Source organism: Microtus ochrogaster, linkage group LG5 (assembly GCF_000317375.1).
Source record: "Microtus ochrogaster isolate Prairie Vole_2 linkage group LG5, MicOch1.0, whole genome shotgun sequence".
In the NCBI taxonomy this organism is placed as follows: domain Eukaryota; kingdom Metazoa; phylum Chordata; class Mammalia; order Rodentia; family Cricetidae; genus Microtus; species Microtus ochrogaster.
In genome coordinates, this window is record NC_022031.1 from 40224181 (window position 1) to 40241189 (window position 17009).

The 17009-nt window shown below is 44.5% G+C and overlaps 1 protein-coding gene across 1 annotated transcript; it reads right to left on the reverse strand.

Moving 5' to 3' along the window:
- Nucleotides 1–1545: 1545 nt before the first annotated feature.
- Nucleotides 1546–4502, reverse strand: Tomm5 (translocase of outer mitochondrial membrane 5). The gene is made up of 2 exons (XM_005362122.1): nucleotides 4276–4502; nucleotides 1546–2012 (listed from the first exon to the last, which is right to left on the reverse strand). Exons 1-2 carry the CDS (start codon nucleotides 4394–4396, stop codon nucleotides 1978–1980), a joined length of 156 nt encoding a protein of 51 aa, XP_005362179.1. The 5' UTR covers nucleotides 4397–4502; the 3' UTR covers nucleotides 1546–1977.
- Nucleotides 4503–17009: the final 12507 nt, after the last annotated feature.

The window sequence follows — 17009 nt, forward strand, 5'->3', positions numbered from 1 at the left end:
AAAATACAAACAACGCACAAAAACCAAAACCAAAATAAAGCACAAAACTTAAGAGAACTAACGGATGGTAAGGTTTAACATGGTGATCCACTGCTCAGCACAGTGAATTAAATACACACACCAGTGTGTCACTGTGGAATACTAGGACAACAGATCCTTGTTTCTCGGGAAAGAAGAATTAGGCCTTGCACAAAGTCCAGGACTCAGAATGGTTTCAGGTTTCTCAACAGACTCTAACCCACAGCCAGTGTCTCAGTGCCTTCAATTCCTAAAGTCCGAAGGTTCCAAGCCAAAACTCTTACATGCATCAAACATGTGAATAGAAAAAAAGCAATTTTCACTTCAGAAAGGTCTAGACATGTTTACCTCCTATGTCAGGGCGCCATGAGAACAAACATTAGCAAACAAGAGACCCAGTACGGGACCAGAAAAGGCTGTTCCCAAGTTACAGCCGTACAGTCTAGAGCGAGCAGCAAAGGCTCCACTGGAGATTCCCTAGGGAAGATGAGGAGACGCGCTGTCTAACCAGACAACAGAATGGCACAATTTTGGTACCTGGTAAAAAAGTGAGCTAATCCAGTGGGAAGTTCACTGGAAAGTTAAACCTACCAAAAAAAAATGGGGGGGGGATGTAAAGGAAGAATATGTAGGAAAAGAAAACCATCAGTCTAACCAAAATCACACAGAAAGACAAACATGCATAATGGGTATGAAGAACAAAAAAAAAAAAAACAAAAAAAAACAAACCAAATCCTGGCAACACACCAAGCAACAAGCGGGCAATACCTAAAACAGAAACTATGACAGCACCATCACGTTACTAAGAGACACACTGGTGGAGCTGGAGAGTGGCTAAGAGCGTTGCTGGTCTTGCAGAAGGTCCAGTACCCACATGGCAGTTCATAAGCACCTATAACTCCAGATCTAGGGAATCCAGTGTCCTCTTCTGGCCTCCATGGGCACCAGGTACTTGGATGGTACACATACAACATGCAGGCAGACACATATATACATAAAATAATCTTAAAAAGAAAACAAAACTCATAGACATTAGTTAAATAGAGTCGGGTGGTGATGGTGCACGGATTTAATCCCAGCACTCAGGAGGCAGAGGCAGGGGAATCTCTGAGCTCAAGGCCAGCCTGGTCTACAGTGCGAGTTCCAGGACAACCAGGATTGCTATATAGAGAAACTTTTGTCTTGGAAAACTGAAAAAAAAAAAAAAAAAAAAAAAAACTGAAAAAAAAAAAAAAAAAAAAAAAAAAGTTAAAGAGGTAAACATGAGTAATTGCTTTGGAAGACTGCCCCCTTTAGCCAACAAACTTAGAGAACTATTTGATTTTTCAAAAAGACATTTCCCTATTTTTCGTGATGTTTGTATTTTCAGCATCAAGCACAGTTCATTAAGATTTTGGCAGAGAACCATACTGCTACATAAAGTTCAAAAGAAACTCACTACGGAGGCCATAGTCACGATATTGCAGTAGTGACGGACATCATCAACAAAAAGTGGGACCAAAACAAACAAAAAGCCAGAAACCCAAGCTTTTTCATCAGAATGTTTATTAAAAATATAGACTGACGGTTCTGTGCCTAAGTGTCACTGTGGGTGTGTGCTGACTCCCAAACAGGCTCTTCACAAATACACTTGGAGCGGAAGTTGTAAACAGAAACGACTGCCATTTCAGACACAAGCCCCTAGGAGTCTGACATCTTGACAGTCCCATCAACACTCACAGAGGTGGACAGCACGGGCTCGTGGGCACACCATGACCACAAGACATCTTTTTGCACTTCCCAAATACTTTTATATTTCAGCTATGAAGGTCAGTTCCCAAGGCCCGACGTGTTCTTAACAAGGAGAGTTTTTATGTCCATTTAATCAGTCTTACACCTTTCTGGGCCAATTCATCTGCAGACAGGAGGAGAAACTGTCACCAGGTTCTTCATGCCATGCATCCGCGGGACTCCCAAACCTCATATGCTGTCCAACTTCTTTAAGATATACGGAGCTGAAAGAAAAAACCCAAATTAGGTTTTATTCTATGAGTCCACAGTAAAGGAAAAAGCTTTATGAAATATGGTTTTGGAAACAACTCCCAAACCTCTACTAGGATCACACTCACGAGGGATTCCAGCGTGACTCAATTGCCATCGCTATAGAGTACACCCTTACGATCAGCCTCTTTCCTCCAGGTCATAAACAACTCCAGCGGTCCTGGACTGTGGGGACCTTTGATTTATTTTGCAGTACTTGGAGCGGAACCCAAGGCCTTACACAGGCCAGGCAAGCACTTTCCCAAGGGAAACCTCTAGCTCTGGGGATTTACTCTAACCTAAATAAACAGAATAAAATCCTAACAAGTAAGAATTAGGTTCAATTCCCAATCCTGGGAAAACCAACAACTGGAAGAAGGCATGGGGTAGGGAAAACCCTGAAAGAGCCGACGCCCGCTGTTTTCTCTGATCCGACCAGTCACTTATGCCCTTCCATGCTGGTGTGATAACCGGTGTACCAAGAGCTGTCTGGAATACTAAGTGACATTACTACAAAGAGAGATGAGCCAGCTGTTAAACCTGTCTGTTGTCAATCAGGAGGACCTGAGTTCAGATCCCAGCACTCACATCTGGCTGCTCACAATCACCTGTTTTAACTCCAGTTCCAGAGGTTCCAACACCCTGTTCTGGACTGTGCAGGCACCTGCAGGCATGTGGTTCACATACAGACAGGTGGACAAATAAAAAATCTTTAAAGAGTGATAAACTGGTGTATTTCAAACACAAAGACCATGAAGCTGACATTTTCTCGGCAGTTCTTCTACAAGGAAAGGTTTTTTTTTTTTTTTTTTTTTTGGTTTTTTTCGAGACAGGGTTTCTCTGTGGTTTTGGAGCCTGTCCTGGAACTAGCTCTTGTAGACCAGGCTAGTCTCGAACTCACAAGATCTGCCTGCCTCTGCCTCCCGAGTGCTGGGATTAAAGGCGTGCGCCACCACCGCCCGGCGAAGGAAAGGTTAAGAGGATGGAAAAGGAAGCAGTTTCAAGAAGCTGTGGATGAGCAAGATGACTTGGGCGTCTCTCCTGGAGAGGCCAGCAAGACCGAGAACACAGCAGAAGAGGCACCTGAGTGAATGAGGCCTCCACCCCAGCGAATTCCAGGCCAGCCTCGGTGTGTTCTTCACACACCTGAGCCACTCCTGCCTCTGCCTGCACAGCAGCCAACTCTACACAAGCAAGCACTGAACAATAAGAAGGGCACTGTACTGAGATCGAGGGTCAGTCAATTCTGTTAAATCATTAGAGGGCTAATTTTAATTTAAAAAAAAATATTGTCAGACAGTAGTGGCACACACCTTTAATCCCAGGACTCTGGCGGTAGAGGCAGGCGAACTCATCTCTTTGAGGTCGAGACCAGCCTGATCTACAGAGCTAGTTGCAGGACAGCCAGCGCTACACGGAGAAACCCGGTCTGAACCCCTCTCCTTCCCCTCAGAAAACCACTATTATTTATTGTGTGTGTTCTGTGGTGTGTGTACGCCGTGCTTGCATGCCTCGGTGCAGGTGTGGAGGGCAGAGTACAACTTCCTGGAATTGGTTCTCTCCTGCCACCAAGCGTGGATTCAGCTTGGAGGCAGAGACCATTTGTCAGTCTGTCTTTAACCCTCATGTGCCCCTTGAACTCAAGCTCTCGGTTGTAAAAGGAACAGAGATCTACTAACGAAATTAACTTTGGCGCAATGGTGAAATCAAATACTTCAGGTATTCTCGGCAGCTCCTCAGACGCCCATCCTTTCTCTTTTTGGAAAAAGGAAAACTAACTATTTATTTCACCCTCTATACAGATAAACACAAAGAAAGCAAATCTTTTCGGATTTTAAAGGCAAGAAGAGAAGTGCCTGGTACCGAGTAAGAGGTCGGGATTCTAGGTCAGGTTTATTCTGAATCGCCAAAATGACCTTGGGTTAGCCACTTCCCAGGGACCGTTTCTAGGTTTGCCAAATGTGGGTATTGCTCAAGGGATAACACCTGAAGATCTTTAAGCACAGACGTGGGGCGAGCAAAGGTGACTTAGCCATGCGCCCTCGGCCACCACGTGCACTTGGCATATTCTCAGGACCCGCAGACCTCTAGAGGGCACGCAGTTGGGTCGCCCTGGACATGCAGGAGCCTTCCAGCCCGCCCTGCTCTCCCCAGGATGCTCAGCTCAAGGCCCCACGACCGCGTGCAGGGCTGGGGTGGACGCGTGGCCTCACGGCCACAGTCCCAAAGGACACTCACTGACTCGCAGCAGGGCCACGTAGATGAGGAAGTTCCGAATGGAGGAGATCACATCCTCGCGCATCTTCCGCTTCATCTCCTCAGGGTCCAGCTTCGGAGCGAGACCCTCGATCCGGAACATCGCGGCTCTTTCTCCAAAGCTTGCAGGCGCTGCACCTTGCCCTCTTCCAGCGGCCGCCTTGCACGCACCCGAACTCAGCCAGACACTACTTCCTGTCCCACCCCTCGTTTCCGTCCTGCGACGGGAACCGGCGAGGGACAATCCGCATCCAGCCGACGTGCATCTGAAGCAAGGAGACCAGCAGGGGGCGACCGCATTCTTAAATCTCAGAGTCTTGGTGAACTGTTTCTTAGTCTGTACCAACTGTAAAGTCGTTTTATGATTTCCAGTAAGGAGGCATCTGAACATGGACCACCATAAATAACAATAACTAGCATTTATAGAGTACCAGAGACAGTATATCGTGAATTGCACATTATAATTTTCATTTTCTAGATACGAAAATTAAAATACACCAGCCTGAAAAAACTTAGTTGAGAATGTAGTTCATTTGCCAAATCGTTTACTTAACATGCATGAAGCCCTGAGTTCAAGCCCTAGCACCGCATAAACTTCGTGTGTAGCTGTTTGTTTTCTGTAGTGATAAGCGCCATCAAAGCAACTTGGAGAGGAAAGGGTTTATTTCCCCTAACCTGTTATAGTCTTTCATCCAGAGAAGCCACAGCAGGAGCTCAAACTGGCATCTAGAGGCAGGAACTGAAGCAAAGACCAAGGAGGGGATGCTTGCCCTGGTCTCCCCAACTACCTTTCTTACACAACTCAAGACCAACCGAGGGTTGGCACCGCCCACCATGGGCTAAACTCTCCTCCAGTAGTAGACAGACCCACCAACAAGCTAAGCTGGCCGAGACCGGTCCTCAATTGAGGTTTTCTCTTCCCAGGTGTCTCTAGTTTGTGCCAAGATGACAAAAACTACCCAGCGTAGCCCTGCACTCCTGTGTTCCCCGCGAGAGGTCGGAAAGACGATCAAAGATCAAGGTCAAGGTGGGAACGGTGTCTCACACCCTTAATCTCAGCCCTCAGGAGACAGAGGCAGAAGAATTACCGCAAATTCAAGACCAGCCTGGGTTACAAAGCAAATCTGGACTAGAGACGCTGTCTCAAAGAACAAACAAACAACTCCAAAATAAACAAACAATGACCTGCCCCAAACAAAACAAAACAAAACAAAAAACAGTTTCAAGTTTATCAGTGAGTTTCATACCTAGTTAGACTTCTAGAACCCCAAAGACTGAGTTTTTGACATTTCCCGTACCATTTCTGTACCCTCATATTTGGAGTTAGCTGATCCTTACACATTCTGAGGCAGACCTTAGAACACAAGTCTGATTAACACTGTACAGATGAGAGGAAACCAACCGCACTGGCCGAGTTCTCAGACGTGAATCAGCTAACTGGATTTTTTACATAATTCAATACCAGATTGTCTTTTCTTGAGTGCACACTGTATAACATCAATGAGTTGGGGGTTAAATAAGAACAATCATTTAGTAGAACAAATGATAGTGTTAGCATAGCTTTCCGCCTTCCTGATTGACAGAGTGTAAGACCCTGGGGTTAGGGAGGAAAAAAAAATCCTCATCTGCATACTCAAGATTTTGTAAACATTTGCATCTGTAACTCACACCGTGGACCAGCAGAGAGGCAACTCTGGTGTGGGAGGGGCTGACTCCCAAGGAAGGGCTCCAACCCAGCCTTCAAGGGTTAAAGCAATGCCTGCCACCGCCCACATAGTCAGGAACAAGTCTCTGTTCCATTGCGACTCCAGTTTTTCAGTAGCAAAGGGAAGGCCTATGGCTAGATGCTCTAAGGTTCCCTCCCAGTTCGGACAATCTCTGCATTCTGACCCTAGTTGTATCACAGAGGGCAGAGTAGTTTGGAGTGTATGGATGTCAATACATCATCATTGTGGCCAGATAGTGTGCTGGCTAGTAGGCACAAGTTTGGGTCATCTGGGAAGAGGGAACTTAAAATGAGAAAATATCTCCTTCATATTGGCCTGTGGGCAAGTCTGTGGGGCATTTTCTTGATTAATGATTGACGTGGGAGGGCCCCGCCTACTATGAGCAGTACAGTTGATCCTAGGTTGTATAAGAAAGCTTGCTGAGCAAGTCAGTAAGCAACATTCTTCCATGCCCTCTGTTTTAGCCCTTGCCTCCAGGTTCCTGCCTTGATTTCCTGCCTAGTTTCCCTTTGTGATGGATGACAGCCGTAAAATGGAATAAATTCTTTCTTTCCCAAGTTTCTTTTTGGTTATGGCATTTACCACATGAATAAAGCCAAATTAAAACAGGTAACAAAATAGCCGTATGTGTATTCTCCAAGGTATGAAAGAATCTAAATAAGCTGATCTTACCACACATGGTGGCTCATGCCTTTAATTTCAGCACGTGGGAGGCATAGGCAGGAAGATCTCTGAGTTCCAGGCCAGCCTGGCCTACAAAGTGAGTTCTAGGACAGCCAGGGCTACACAGAGAAACCCTGTCTCTAAAAAACAAATCAACAAGGAGATATTCATCTGAAAAGTGGGTGAAGCAGATTGGGAAGGAAATACCTAATTACATAATTCTGGTAACTTAGACTCCAAACACTGAGTTTAGATGTAGAAATACCTTTTTTTCTTTTCTTTTTTCTTTTGCCTATACTGAGATTCTTTTGAGTAGTTTGGTTTCACAGAACGTCAAAGAAGGTATTACATTAGCCAAAAACTATGCTCATTGATTTTTAAAAAAATGTAGACATTTAACACTTGAATTGAGTTTATCTAATGCTCCATTAAAGAGGCACCTGTTTATGTCCATGTAGCAAATGGCTGGCCTGCTAAAAGGCAATGTCATTCCTAGATTTATTTATTTTTATTTTATGAGCATTTTTGCCTGCAAGGATGTCTGTGTGCCATGTGTGTGTCTGGTGCCCAAGGAGGCCAGAAGAAGGTGTTGAATGCTTTGGAACTGCACTTACAGATGGTTGTGGGCCTCCTTGTGGGTGCCGGGAATGGAACTTGGGTCTTCTGTGAAAGCAGCAAGTGCTCTTGGCCTCGGAGGCTCCTTGTCAGTGCCAGGGCAATGCAGTTCGTATGAAGATCCCTTAAGAAGGTCTATTGGCTCTGCCTCATGTGAGGGAGAGGCATTAACTGGCTTGTGCAACCCCATTTCCTAGTCTGGATCTAGGATTGCTTCTGCATCAAGGATGCTCATCCTGGGGAACTTGGCCTCCTTGCCTTTGCATGGCCCCTGTAATCATCTTGGAGGAGACCCATAAAAACAGGCTCCCTGTTTTAGGCTTTTGGATAGTGATTATCTATCTATCTATCTATCTATCTATCTATCTATCTATCTATCTATCTATCTATCTATCTATCTATCTTCTAATTTTTTTTTTTTTGGTTTTTCGAGACAGGGTTTCTCTGTGGTTTTGGAGCCTGTCCTGGAACTAGCTCTGTAGACCAGGCTGGTCTCGAACTCACAGAGATCTGCCTACCTCTGCCTCCCGAGTGCTGGGATTAAAGGCGTGCGCCACCACCACCCGGCTTCTATCTATCTAATTTATTTAGCATATAGATGATGGTGTCATCCAATTACAGTGAGGCAAATTAAGAAATACGATGCCTCCAGAAGTCAGTATCAAATGGAGCCATTTTCCATCTTCAACTCCTCATTACTTTCCTTCTCTGGGTGCTGAATGAGTTAAGTCTCATCTTTGAAGTCACTGGTAACTCTCAAATGCTGTATTTCCAAGCTCACCATGTTTTCTGTTCTTTCTGTATAATGAATTAAAGGCTAAGAGCAAAGGATTTGCTGTGATGTGCACTGAGAAGCAAAAATAAAGAAGTATGCATACATAATTTAATATTGATATTTGTGTTCTTTAGTTTGATCACAGAGGAAATAGCAGCTGATGTCATAGCCTGTCTTGTTTTCCATTTAGATCCCAGGAGGGACTTAGGAGCCATTACTTTGACTCAATTTCCCAGACAACTCTCATGTAAGCGTTTGAAGTGTACAGCCAAACTGTAAGAGAATTAAGTATTTTAATCTCCATCACTGGGGAGGAATTTATTTGTGTATGGTCAGGGATTCACAGGTGATTCTTGATTGAGAAATTAACACAATATAAAATCTCAGTGAGCTTGTGCTTTGTGTGACCCATAGAAAACTATAGACTTTGGGTACTGAACAGTTCAACCTTTTTTTTTTTTTTTTTTTAACATTACAGGGAAACTTGGGCCCGGAGAGGAGCTAGTTAAGGGAAGAGTGATCTGGGTAGATCTCTGGCCTCTAGTTCTGCATCTCCTCCCGTGGTCTCCTGCTAGTGTGAATACTTTCATTGATAGTTCTCCCCAAGAGATATGGACAGAAAAAATGGAGGCCCTTTCTGCCTTTGGAAGGGCAGGGCTTACCCAGCAGGGGCCCCCTTTCCACACTCCCACACCCTGATGGCTGCTGATCTGGACTGAATTATTCCACTCCAATTCTGTCCTTCCTCACTCTTCAGGGGAGGGGCGCATCCTAGCACTCCCTGGACAGGTGCTGGGTGTGTTGGGGGCATTCCTTTACCTCTAAGGAGCTGGAAGGAGAAAGATAGGGAGTTGAAGTCCACCCTCTACTTCCCAACAAGTTCAAGGTTATCCTGGGCTACCTGAGACCCCGCGTCAAAGAAAACCAAAACCAAAATAAAAATAAACTTGACTTTGAAGTCTACTCAGGACTCAGAATAAATGAAGCAAGACTCACGACAAGGAAGAGAGGCCTGGGCTTTCAGAGACTGCAGTGTGGGGTCGGCCAGATGACTCAGCAGGCAGAGGTGATTGCTGCCCAGACTGATGACCTGGGTCCCCCATGATGAAAAGACAACTCGGGCAAGCTGTCCTCTGACCTCTATACTTGTGCCTTCAGCAGTAAACAAACAAACGCACAAACACTATAAAAGAAGTTTAAAGAGATTTTGCTGCTCAGGTGTGATGACGCACACCTTTGATCCCAGCGCTCAGGAGGCAGAGGCAGGCAGATGTGACAGCCCTGTCGTCTATGGAGTGGGTTCCAGGCCAGCTGGGGCTGTAAAATGAGACCCTGTGTCAAACAACAGCAACACGGAGATTGCTCTGTGACAGATGCTTCCAATAGATAAGGTATCATAGTTACAGAAATTACTGCCTAGTGAGAGATTGACATCTCCAGGAAGGGGCTCTTTGAACCTTAAAGAATAAAGAGAATTTTGATAAACTCCACCTCACTGGCATCTACTCTCATTTTGGTAGTTAGGCCTTCACCATATGAATGATTTATAAGTATATAGTCCCTTTCCAAGAAGCCTGGAAGCAACTCAAGTGTAAGGAGCGTTTGGTCCTTCTCAAGTCCCTCAGTCACTGGGGGCTCGTGTTTATACATGATGAAAACTCACTATTCATTGAGTGAATGAATGAATGAATGAATGAAAGGCCATGTATATATTAGGCTGAAAGGAAATAGTTCCCAAAGAAATTTATTCCAAATTGTATTCATTATATTTCTAAATAAGGATAGTTCTTACAGCTTTGGTAAATTTGGCTTTGTTTGGCTGAGGAAAATCGGGGCCCAGTGGGTAAGTGCTATTGCTGCCAAGCCTGAGTCCTGGGGACCAAATTCATGTCATCAGGTTTGACAGCAAGTGCCTTTACCCACGAAGCCATCTGCCAGTTCATTTTTTTCATTGTTTGTTTGATACAGGGTCTCACTGTATAGTTAGAGTTGGCCTAGAACTTGCTCAGTACACCAAACTGACCTTGAACTCACAAAGATCTGCTCAGCATATTTTTTAGTTAAAAAAATTCCTGTTAGTGCATATTTATCATACAAAGTAATGGATTTCTTTGACATAATGACACTTTCATTCAAATATATTATTTACTATTGCAATAATTTGTCCCATTGCTCTCTCCTGTGTCCGTACTCAAACTAGGACCCTTCCTTTGCCCAAATAAAGTAGTTAATTTTCTACTTTCGAGTCACATCTATGTATTAATGTATGTATGTATGTATGATGTATTATGTGTGTATTTTTATAGAGAAGTTTCACATTTGACTTTCTGAGTCTGTCTTATCTTACTTACCCAGTTAGCCTTTGGTTCTATCTCTTCTCCTGAGAGACACCCTTCTTCATGCTGGACATTGTGTGTGTGTGTGTGTGTGTGTGTGTGTGTGTGTGTGTGTTCCACATTTCCTTTATCTAGACATCTGTTGATGAAAAATCTAGTCGTCTACAAAAGTAAGAAATGACCCATAGGGTTGGGGAGATGCCTCTGGAGGTGAAGTGCTTACCTTGAAGCACGGGAGGGAGCCTGGGTTCATATGCCAGCACCCGTGGAGAAGACAAATGTGGTGACCCAAGTCTGAAGCCTTAACACTGGGAGGCAGAGAAGAGGGAGGATTCCTGGGGTTCATTGGCCACTCAGTCTTCCTGAAACGTGAGCTCCAGGTTCCATGTTAGGCCCTGTCTCAAAAAATAAGGTGGAGAGGGTCAGCAGGATGGCCTAGAGAGGGCTCTTACACCCAAGCCCAGTGACCTGAGTTTGATACCCAGGATCCATACAGTGGAAGAGAGAACTAATTCCTACAAGCCGTTCTCTGAAAATGAAAAATAAATCCAAAAACATAAGAGAGCAATAAAACATCCAGTGTTGACATCTGATCATCATAAGTACACAGGATGCATGTGAACATAAGAACGCACATATATACACACATACATACGCCACACATATACACATGCACACTGAAAAACAGTATTATTGGGGCTGGAGAGGTGACTTAGTGGCTAAGAGCATTGACTGATCTTCTAGAAAACCCTGGTTCGATTCCCAGCACCCACATGGTGCTTGGTAATCACCTGTCACTCCCGTTTTAGGGGATTCTGTGCCTTCGTATGGCCTCCACAGGCACTGCATGCTTCTGGTGCACATACATACATGCTGGCAAAATGCCTATACACATAAAAATAAAATGAAGACAGCTTAAACTCTGACCTTTACATTTTATTGCTTTTATTTATCGATAACAATATAATTATATGAAACCCATCTGATGTTTTTTAATCACTCATTTTTAATTTAATAGTATATATTTATTCATTTATATTAATGATGTATTTATTCTTATGTTATTCGCATGAGTGTTTGGCAAATTTGCATGTATGTACGTGCATTGTTCTCAGATACCAGAAGAGGGTTCTGATCCTCTGGAACTGAAGCTTTGGATGGTTGTGAAATCACATGTGGGTGCTGGGAACTGAAGGACAGCAAGTCATCGGGTGTGGTAGTGCACACTTTTAGTCTCAGCACTCTGGAGGCAGAGGCAGGTGGATCTCTGTGAAACAGGCCAGCCTGGTTTGCATAGTGAGTTCTAGGGCAGCCAGAGCTACAGAGTGAGACCCTGTCTTAAAGAAGAAAAAAAGAGCAGCAAGTGTTCTTAAACACTGAGCCATCTCTCCATCCATCTCTCCATTTTATAACAATATGGAATGAAGGAAGAAAGAAAGCCATCCCCTACAATCCCACAGCCACTATTGTTATGTTGATGGAAATCCTTTCAGAGTTTCTCCAAGTTTCCATTTTCCACTGTGCCTCTGCCGTTTACAGCATGACAGCCATGTCTGGTGGGGCGAACACTACTCTTCTCACCTTAGAAAAGAAGGACACATCTTTCTAAAGGTGAGAATGCTTTTCTGCTCCCAGCATATCAGAGTTCAGTTGTTCTGTATTATACGGGCAGTGAAGGGAGGGACATGCTGGTCTTTCCGTGTCATAACACCTGGGATCCATCAGCGGAGAACAAGGCCAGGCTGGTCACATACAGTCCTATAAGTACTTGGGGGCTCACTTCCAGTCTCAGACTGGGAACACAATGTAAGCTGCCTTTGGTGTTTGGCTACCAACTCAGCACCCCGTCTCTGTGTGAGCACCTCCAGTTCTGGGGACTTCCCAGCTCTCTAGGACAGGTATGTCTCTCTTTCTCCATACCATGTACCCAATATCCCCAGTTATAGCCTCCTGACCATCTGCCAGAAATTGTTTCATTTTCCCTCATGACTCTGTAAAGTGGCTAGAATCTTTCTTAAAACGTCCTGTCTCCAGGATAAACTACATTTTGCAAAATGCTTGTACAGTTTTGGGATTTTCTCTTATGCACAACCTTAACTTTTCCTTCTTAAACTTTTTGTTTATTTTATAGGTGTTTTGGTGTTTTGCTTGCATGTATGCCTATGCACTGACTGTGTGCCTGATTTCCTTTGAGATCAAAAGAGGGCATTGGATCCCTGGAATGGCGCTCCATATCATTGTGAGCCACCAAGCTGGAGCTTAAACCTGGGTTCTTTAGAAGAGCAACCACTGCTCTTTACCACCAAGTCAGCTTCCTAGCCCACAACCTTAACTTTTCTATCTAACAACAAAATGGACTGAGAGACTCTGCGCTCTCTGGCTCTGCACCCTCACGTTCATACATTGGTGCACACATGCACACAGCCTCAAAGGGGACTTACTTGGGACACTGGGATTCAAAGCCAGAAACTCTACTTTCTTACCAGCAATTGTCCTGGAACAAGAAGTGTGCACCTGGGTATCCATCTCTTTAGTCCATGGCTCTTCCCATGACAGATGGAATTCTCTGCCCCCCCCATTCTAATCTTGATCTTCAAACTGTGAAGAGCAGGTGGTGTCACTGCAACGGAAGGGGACACCCTTGGAGCAGAGGTTGGGTTTCCATTCTAGCTCCTCTGTGATGTTGAACGCAGTGTCAGATATGAGACTTCCTATGGTCTTGCTCTTTCTGTATCAGAGGACGATGGTGTCCATTCAAAGTGCTATTGAGAGGGCTTGATAAGATAATACCTTTAAAGTGCTTGACTTGCACTTTAAGCTATCACTTAATAATGATAGCTACTCCTAATACATAATTTTTTAGTATGGAAATTGTGGCTCAGTCATACTCAAGATGGAACACGAATTGTTTTTACAGCAACAATATTTATTGTCATTTTTCCAGTCCCGTTTATCACTGTCGTCTAGCTGACAGTAAATTTGAAGGAATGACAGATGCCAATAGCCTCAAGTCCTTGCTCTCTCTTCAGTCTGCAGCCCAAAGACAGATTGGGTTTGCAGCTCCCTCCCATCTCTGGAGCTGCTTACCTTGGGGGCCTTTTGAGGCTCTGAGCTTGTCTTTGGCATCTGACACCACTGGTCACATGATGCTTTCCAGAGAGCATTGTTCCCCTTGCATGAGGGACACCACATTCTCTAATCCTTTCAAACTTTTCCAATGTTCTGCAGCCTCTTTCTACACCTGTCCTTCTAGTAATTTCTTTAATGACAGTATTCTTTTAGGTCCTTTCCTGGATCCTCCTCTCTACATGAATATGCAGTCTAGTCTAGCTTCCACCGCCATCCTGATTTATACCACATGACTTCGTTCATATTTTTCCAGAAACACAAGCCTGCACATACAACCAATATCTTCTTTGATTTACTTTGGATGAGGATCTCATGTAGCCAAGCTAACCTTGAACTCCTGTTCCTCCTGCCTCTACCTCCCAAGTGTCTGGATGGCACGGGACTATCATCATATCTGGTTTACCTGATGGCATGACTTCACTGTCTTGTCTGCCTACCCACGAGTACCCAACACATCGCCTTCTCATGGTGGAACCAATCATCTTCCCTTCCATCTTAGCCCACTGAGGGCCGCTACTCCAGAATATCTGAAACTATGTATTTTATGAAGAACAGGTGTTTATTCTATCTTGGAGAGAAGGTCAACATCAAAGCCTGGTAGGCTTGCTGCATGCTCACATTCCAGAGCGGGGGAGGGGGAGCAGAGAGAGGTCCCATCGAGGGGCAGGGGGGCAGAGAGAGGCCCAATTGAGAGGCAGAGGAGCAGAGAGGGGCCCCATCGAGGCAGGGGCAGAGAGAGGTCCTTCCTAAAGGTACTGTTCATAATAGCACTCATTCATTCCCAAGAGCAGAGTTGTCACACCCTGAACTCCTCCTGTTACGCTACACAACCCACTGCTGCTTCAGGGATTCATTTTTTTCTGCATGAATTTGGGGAGAGGGTGGTACATTCAAACCACAGTCACATAGCCTAATAACGGCCACCGCTGCTCAGTCCTAAAGCCAGGAATCTGGTTAACTTTGATTCACCTCCCACCTTTAGGTTCTTTAACCTCTATTTTCTATCAATCATACCATCTTAGTATACCTAGAAGCCATTATATTCTTTCCATTCTTTCTGCTGTGGTTTTTGCTGAGTCTGCCCACCAGCCTACCTTCTATATTATCCCTGCTAGCGCATTTTCCACCCTGGAATTTACATGATATTTCTTTTTTTTAATATTTATTTATTTATTATGTATACAATATTCTGTCTGTGTATATGCCTGTAGGCCAGAAGAGGGTACCAGACTTCATTATAGATGGTTGTGGTTGCTGGGAATTGAACTCAGGACCTTTGGAAGAGCAGGCAATGCTCTTAACCACTGAGCCATCTCTCCAGCCCTTACATGATATTTCTAAATACATTTTTTTGTGTGTGATGTCAGTGTTGTCTATAAAATATGTCAGAGATGGCAAGACAGCTCAGCAGGGAATGGCCTTTACTGATCAGTCTAATGGGTTAGGTCCCTGGGACCCTCATGGTGGCAGGAGAAACCAAGTCCTGAAATAATTGTCCTCTAACCCCCTTACACAGAGAGAGAGAGAGACAGAGAGAGAGAGACAGAGAGACAGAGAAAGTAAAACAATTAAATGTTATAAAAATTAAAAAAAAACCCAAATCATACCCTCTTTGTAAGATTTTTATATAGAGGAAACCGAGTTGAGGGTATACAGTATTCTCTGCCCGATTTTCACGGCTTTGCCATACACCTCAGACCATTTTAAGTTTTATAAAAGCCTAGCACGGTGGCACACTCCTTTAATTGCAATACTTGGAAGGCAGAAGCAGGTATGGTTTCTATGAGTTCAAGGCCATCCAGGGACACACAATGAGACCTTTAAAAGTCTTTAAAAAAGTCTTTAAAAATATCTTTTAAAGGAGAAGCACAAGAAACAGAAGCAAGAAGCAGAGGTGATAAGGGGGGAGGAAGAGGAGAAGGAGGGAGAAGGGGAGGAAGAATCTGGCCTTCCCATATGCCTATCTGTGATGGTTTCTGCATGTCTGTGAGACTTTTTTTTTTTTTTAATTTTTCAAGACAGGGTTTCTCTGTAGCTTTGGAGCCTGTCCTGGCACTAGCTCTTGTAGACCAGGCTGGTCTCGAACTCCCAGAGATCCGCCTGCCTCTGCCTCCCGAGTGCTGGGATTAAAGGCGTGCGCCACCACTACCTGGCCTGTCTGTGTCTGTGAGACTTATGCCTAATTCCATCACCATATCAAAGCACCCACCATAACGCCTTCTCGTTCTTGTGTCCCCAAAGCCAGGACAGTGCTTAGCAAATGATAAGCACCCAGTGTCTCCTAAATAAATGCTTGCTGTTGTATACAATGGTGGAGGGGGCAGTCCCAAAGTTAACTGGAAATTATAGGAGGGGAAGAACTGAGAAGCCTCCGAGATCATAACAACCTGTAGGCGCTGCCTGTGGGACAGCCTGACCTGCTCGACAGACACAGTGACGGACAGACTAGAAAATCTCTCTTAACCCTACACGGTGTTTACACTTCCACCCTCGTTCCGAGGGAAAGAGCCCCAGGTCAACTGGGATTGTTCAGTCCTGGTGAGCCTGGCGGGCTGCCGGCACATCCCAGGAGGGCGTGGACTGCGAATGTGTCAAGTGTCTGAAAGCCGACTGGGGGCGGAGAGCAGACAAACGAGTTGGGAGAAGAATGACACGCAAGGACGTGAATCTCCAGTTGGGCAATTCTATCCTCAGTCCTTGAATCAGTGAGGTGCGTGACCTTGGCTAGACTAAGTATCTTCCTCCTGTGGGTTCCAGTGTCAGTGTCTGTAAGATGAAAGGTTGGATTGGGCAGTCTCTCAAGTTCCTTCCAGGATCTATGCTTGGCGATCCCTGTGAAGTCTGCGGACAGCTGTGGGAGCAAGCAAGTAAGTGTGTCTTGGGAGCCTGCGGCACCTGGACCATTGGCTCCAGGTTTGACTGACATCTTCAGTAACAAGAAGCCATGCTAGGCATTCTGGAAGAGGGACTCTGGGGACAGCTGCTCACCACGCTGTCTTAAGAATCTGACTGGAGTCTATTGGGAAGAAGTCCTTCTAGGGACTGGAGAGGGCAGATTGTGGCAGGTAATGTGATGTCCATGTTTGGGGAAAGTTTTTATGTGTATCGGCTGAGAGTTTTAAGCATTGGCCTTGAATGCTTAAAATTATCCAGGTGCATACTAAAGTTGCTGCAGTGACCCTCCTAGAACACAGTTGAGCCATTGAAATCCTTAACTGTGGCTAGTTGTAGCTTGAGGGTCTGAATAACCAAGTTATAGAAATTTAGAATTCTAAACAATTTAGAATTTTTTAAAAATGGTCAATTGTTTTGAAGTTTGCCTGTTCATTTATTGTGAGTATCTTAAAAATGAGTCTCATTTTTTATAATAATAATAACAATTTTATTTGTGTGTACTGATGGTACAAAATAATGGGTTTTATTTTTATTTTATACACTATTTTTATCATATCCACCCCCATTACTCTAGTG

Coding starts and splice junctions, on each gene's coding strand:
- Tomm5 (XM_005362122.1), bottom strand. CDS start 4,396: ATGTTCCGGATCGAGGGTCTCGCTCCGAAGCTGGACCCTGAGGAGATG. Junction 2,013..4,275: donor CGTGGCCCTGCTGCGAGTCA/GTGAGTGTCCTT, acceptor TTTTTCTTTCAG/CTCCGTATATCTTAAAGAAG.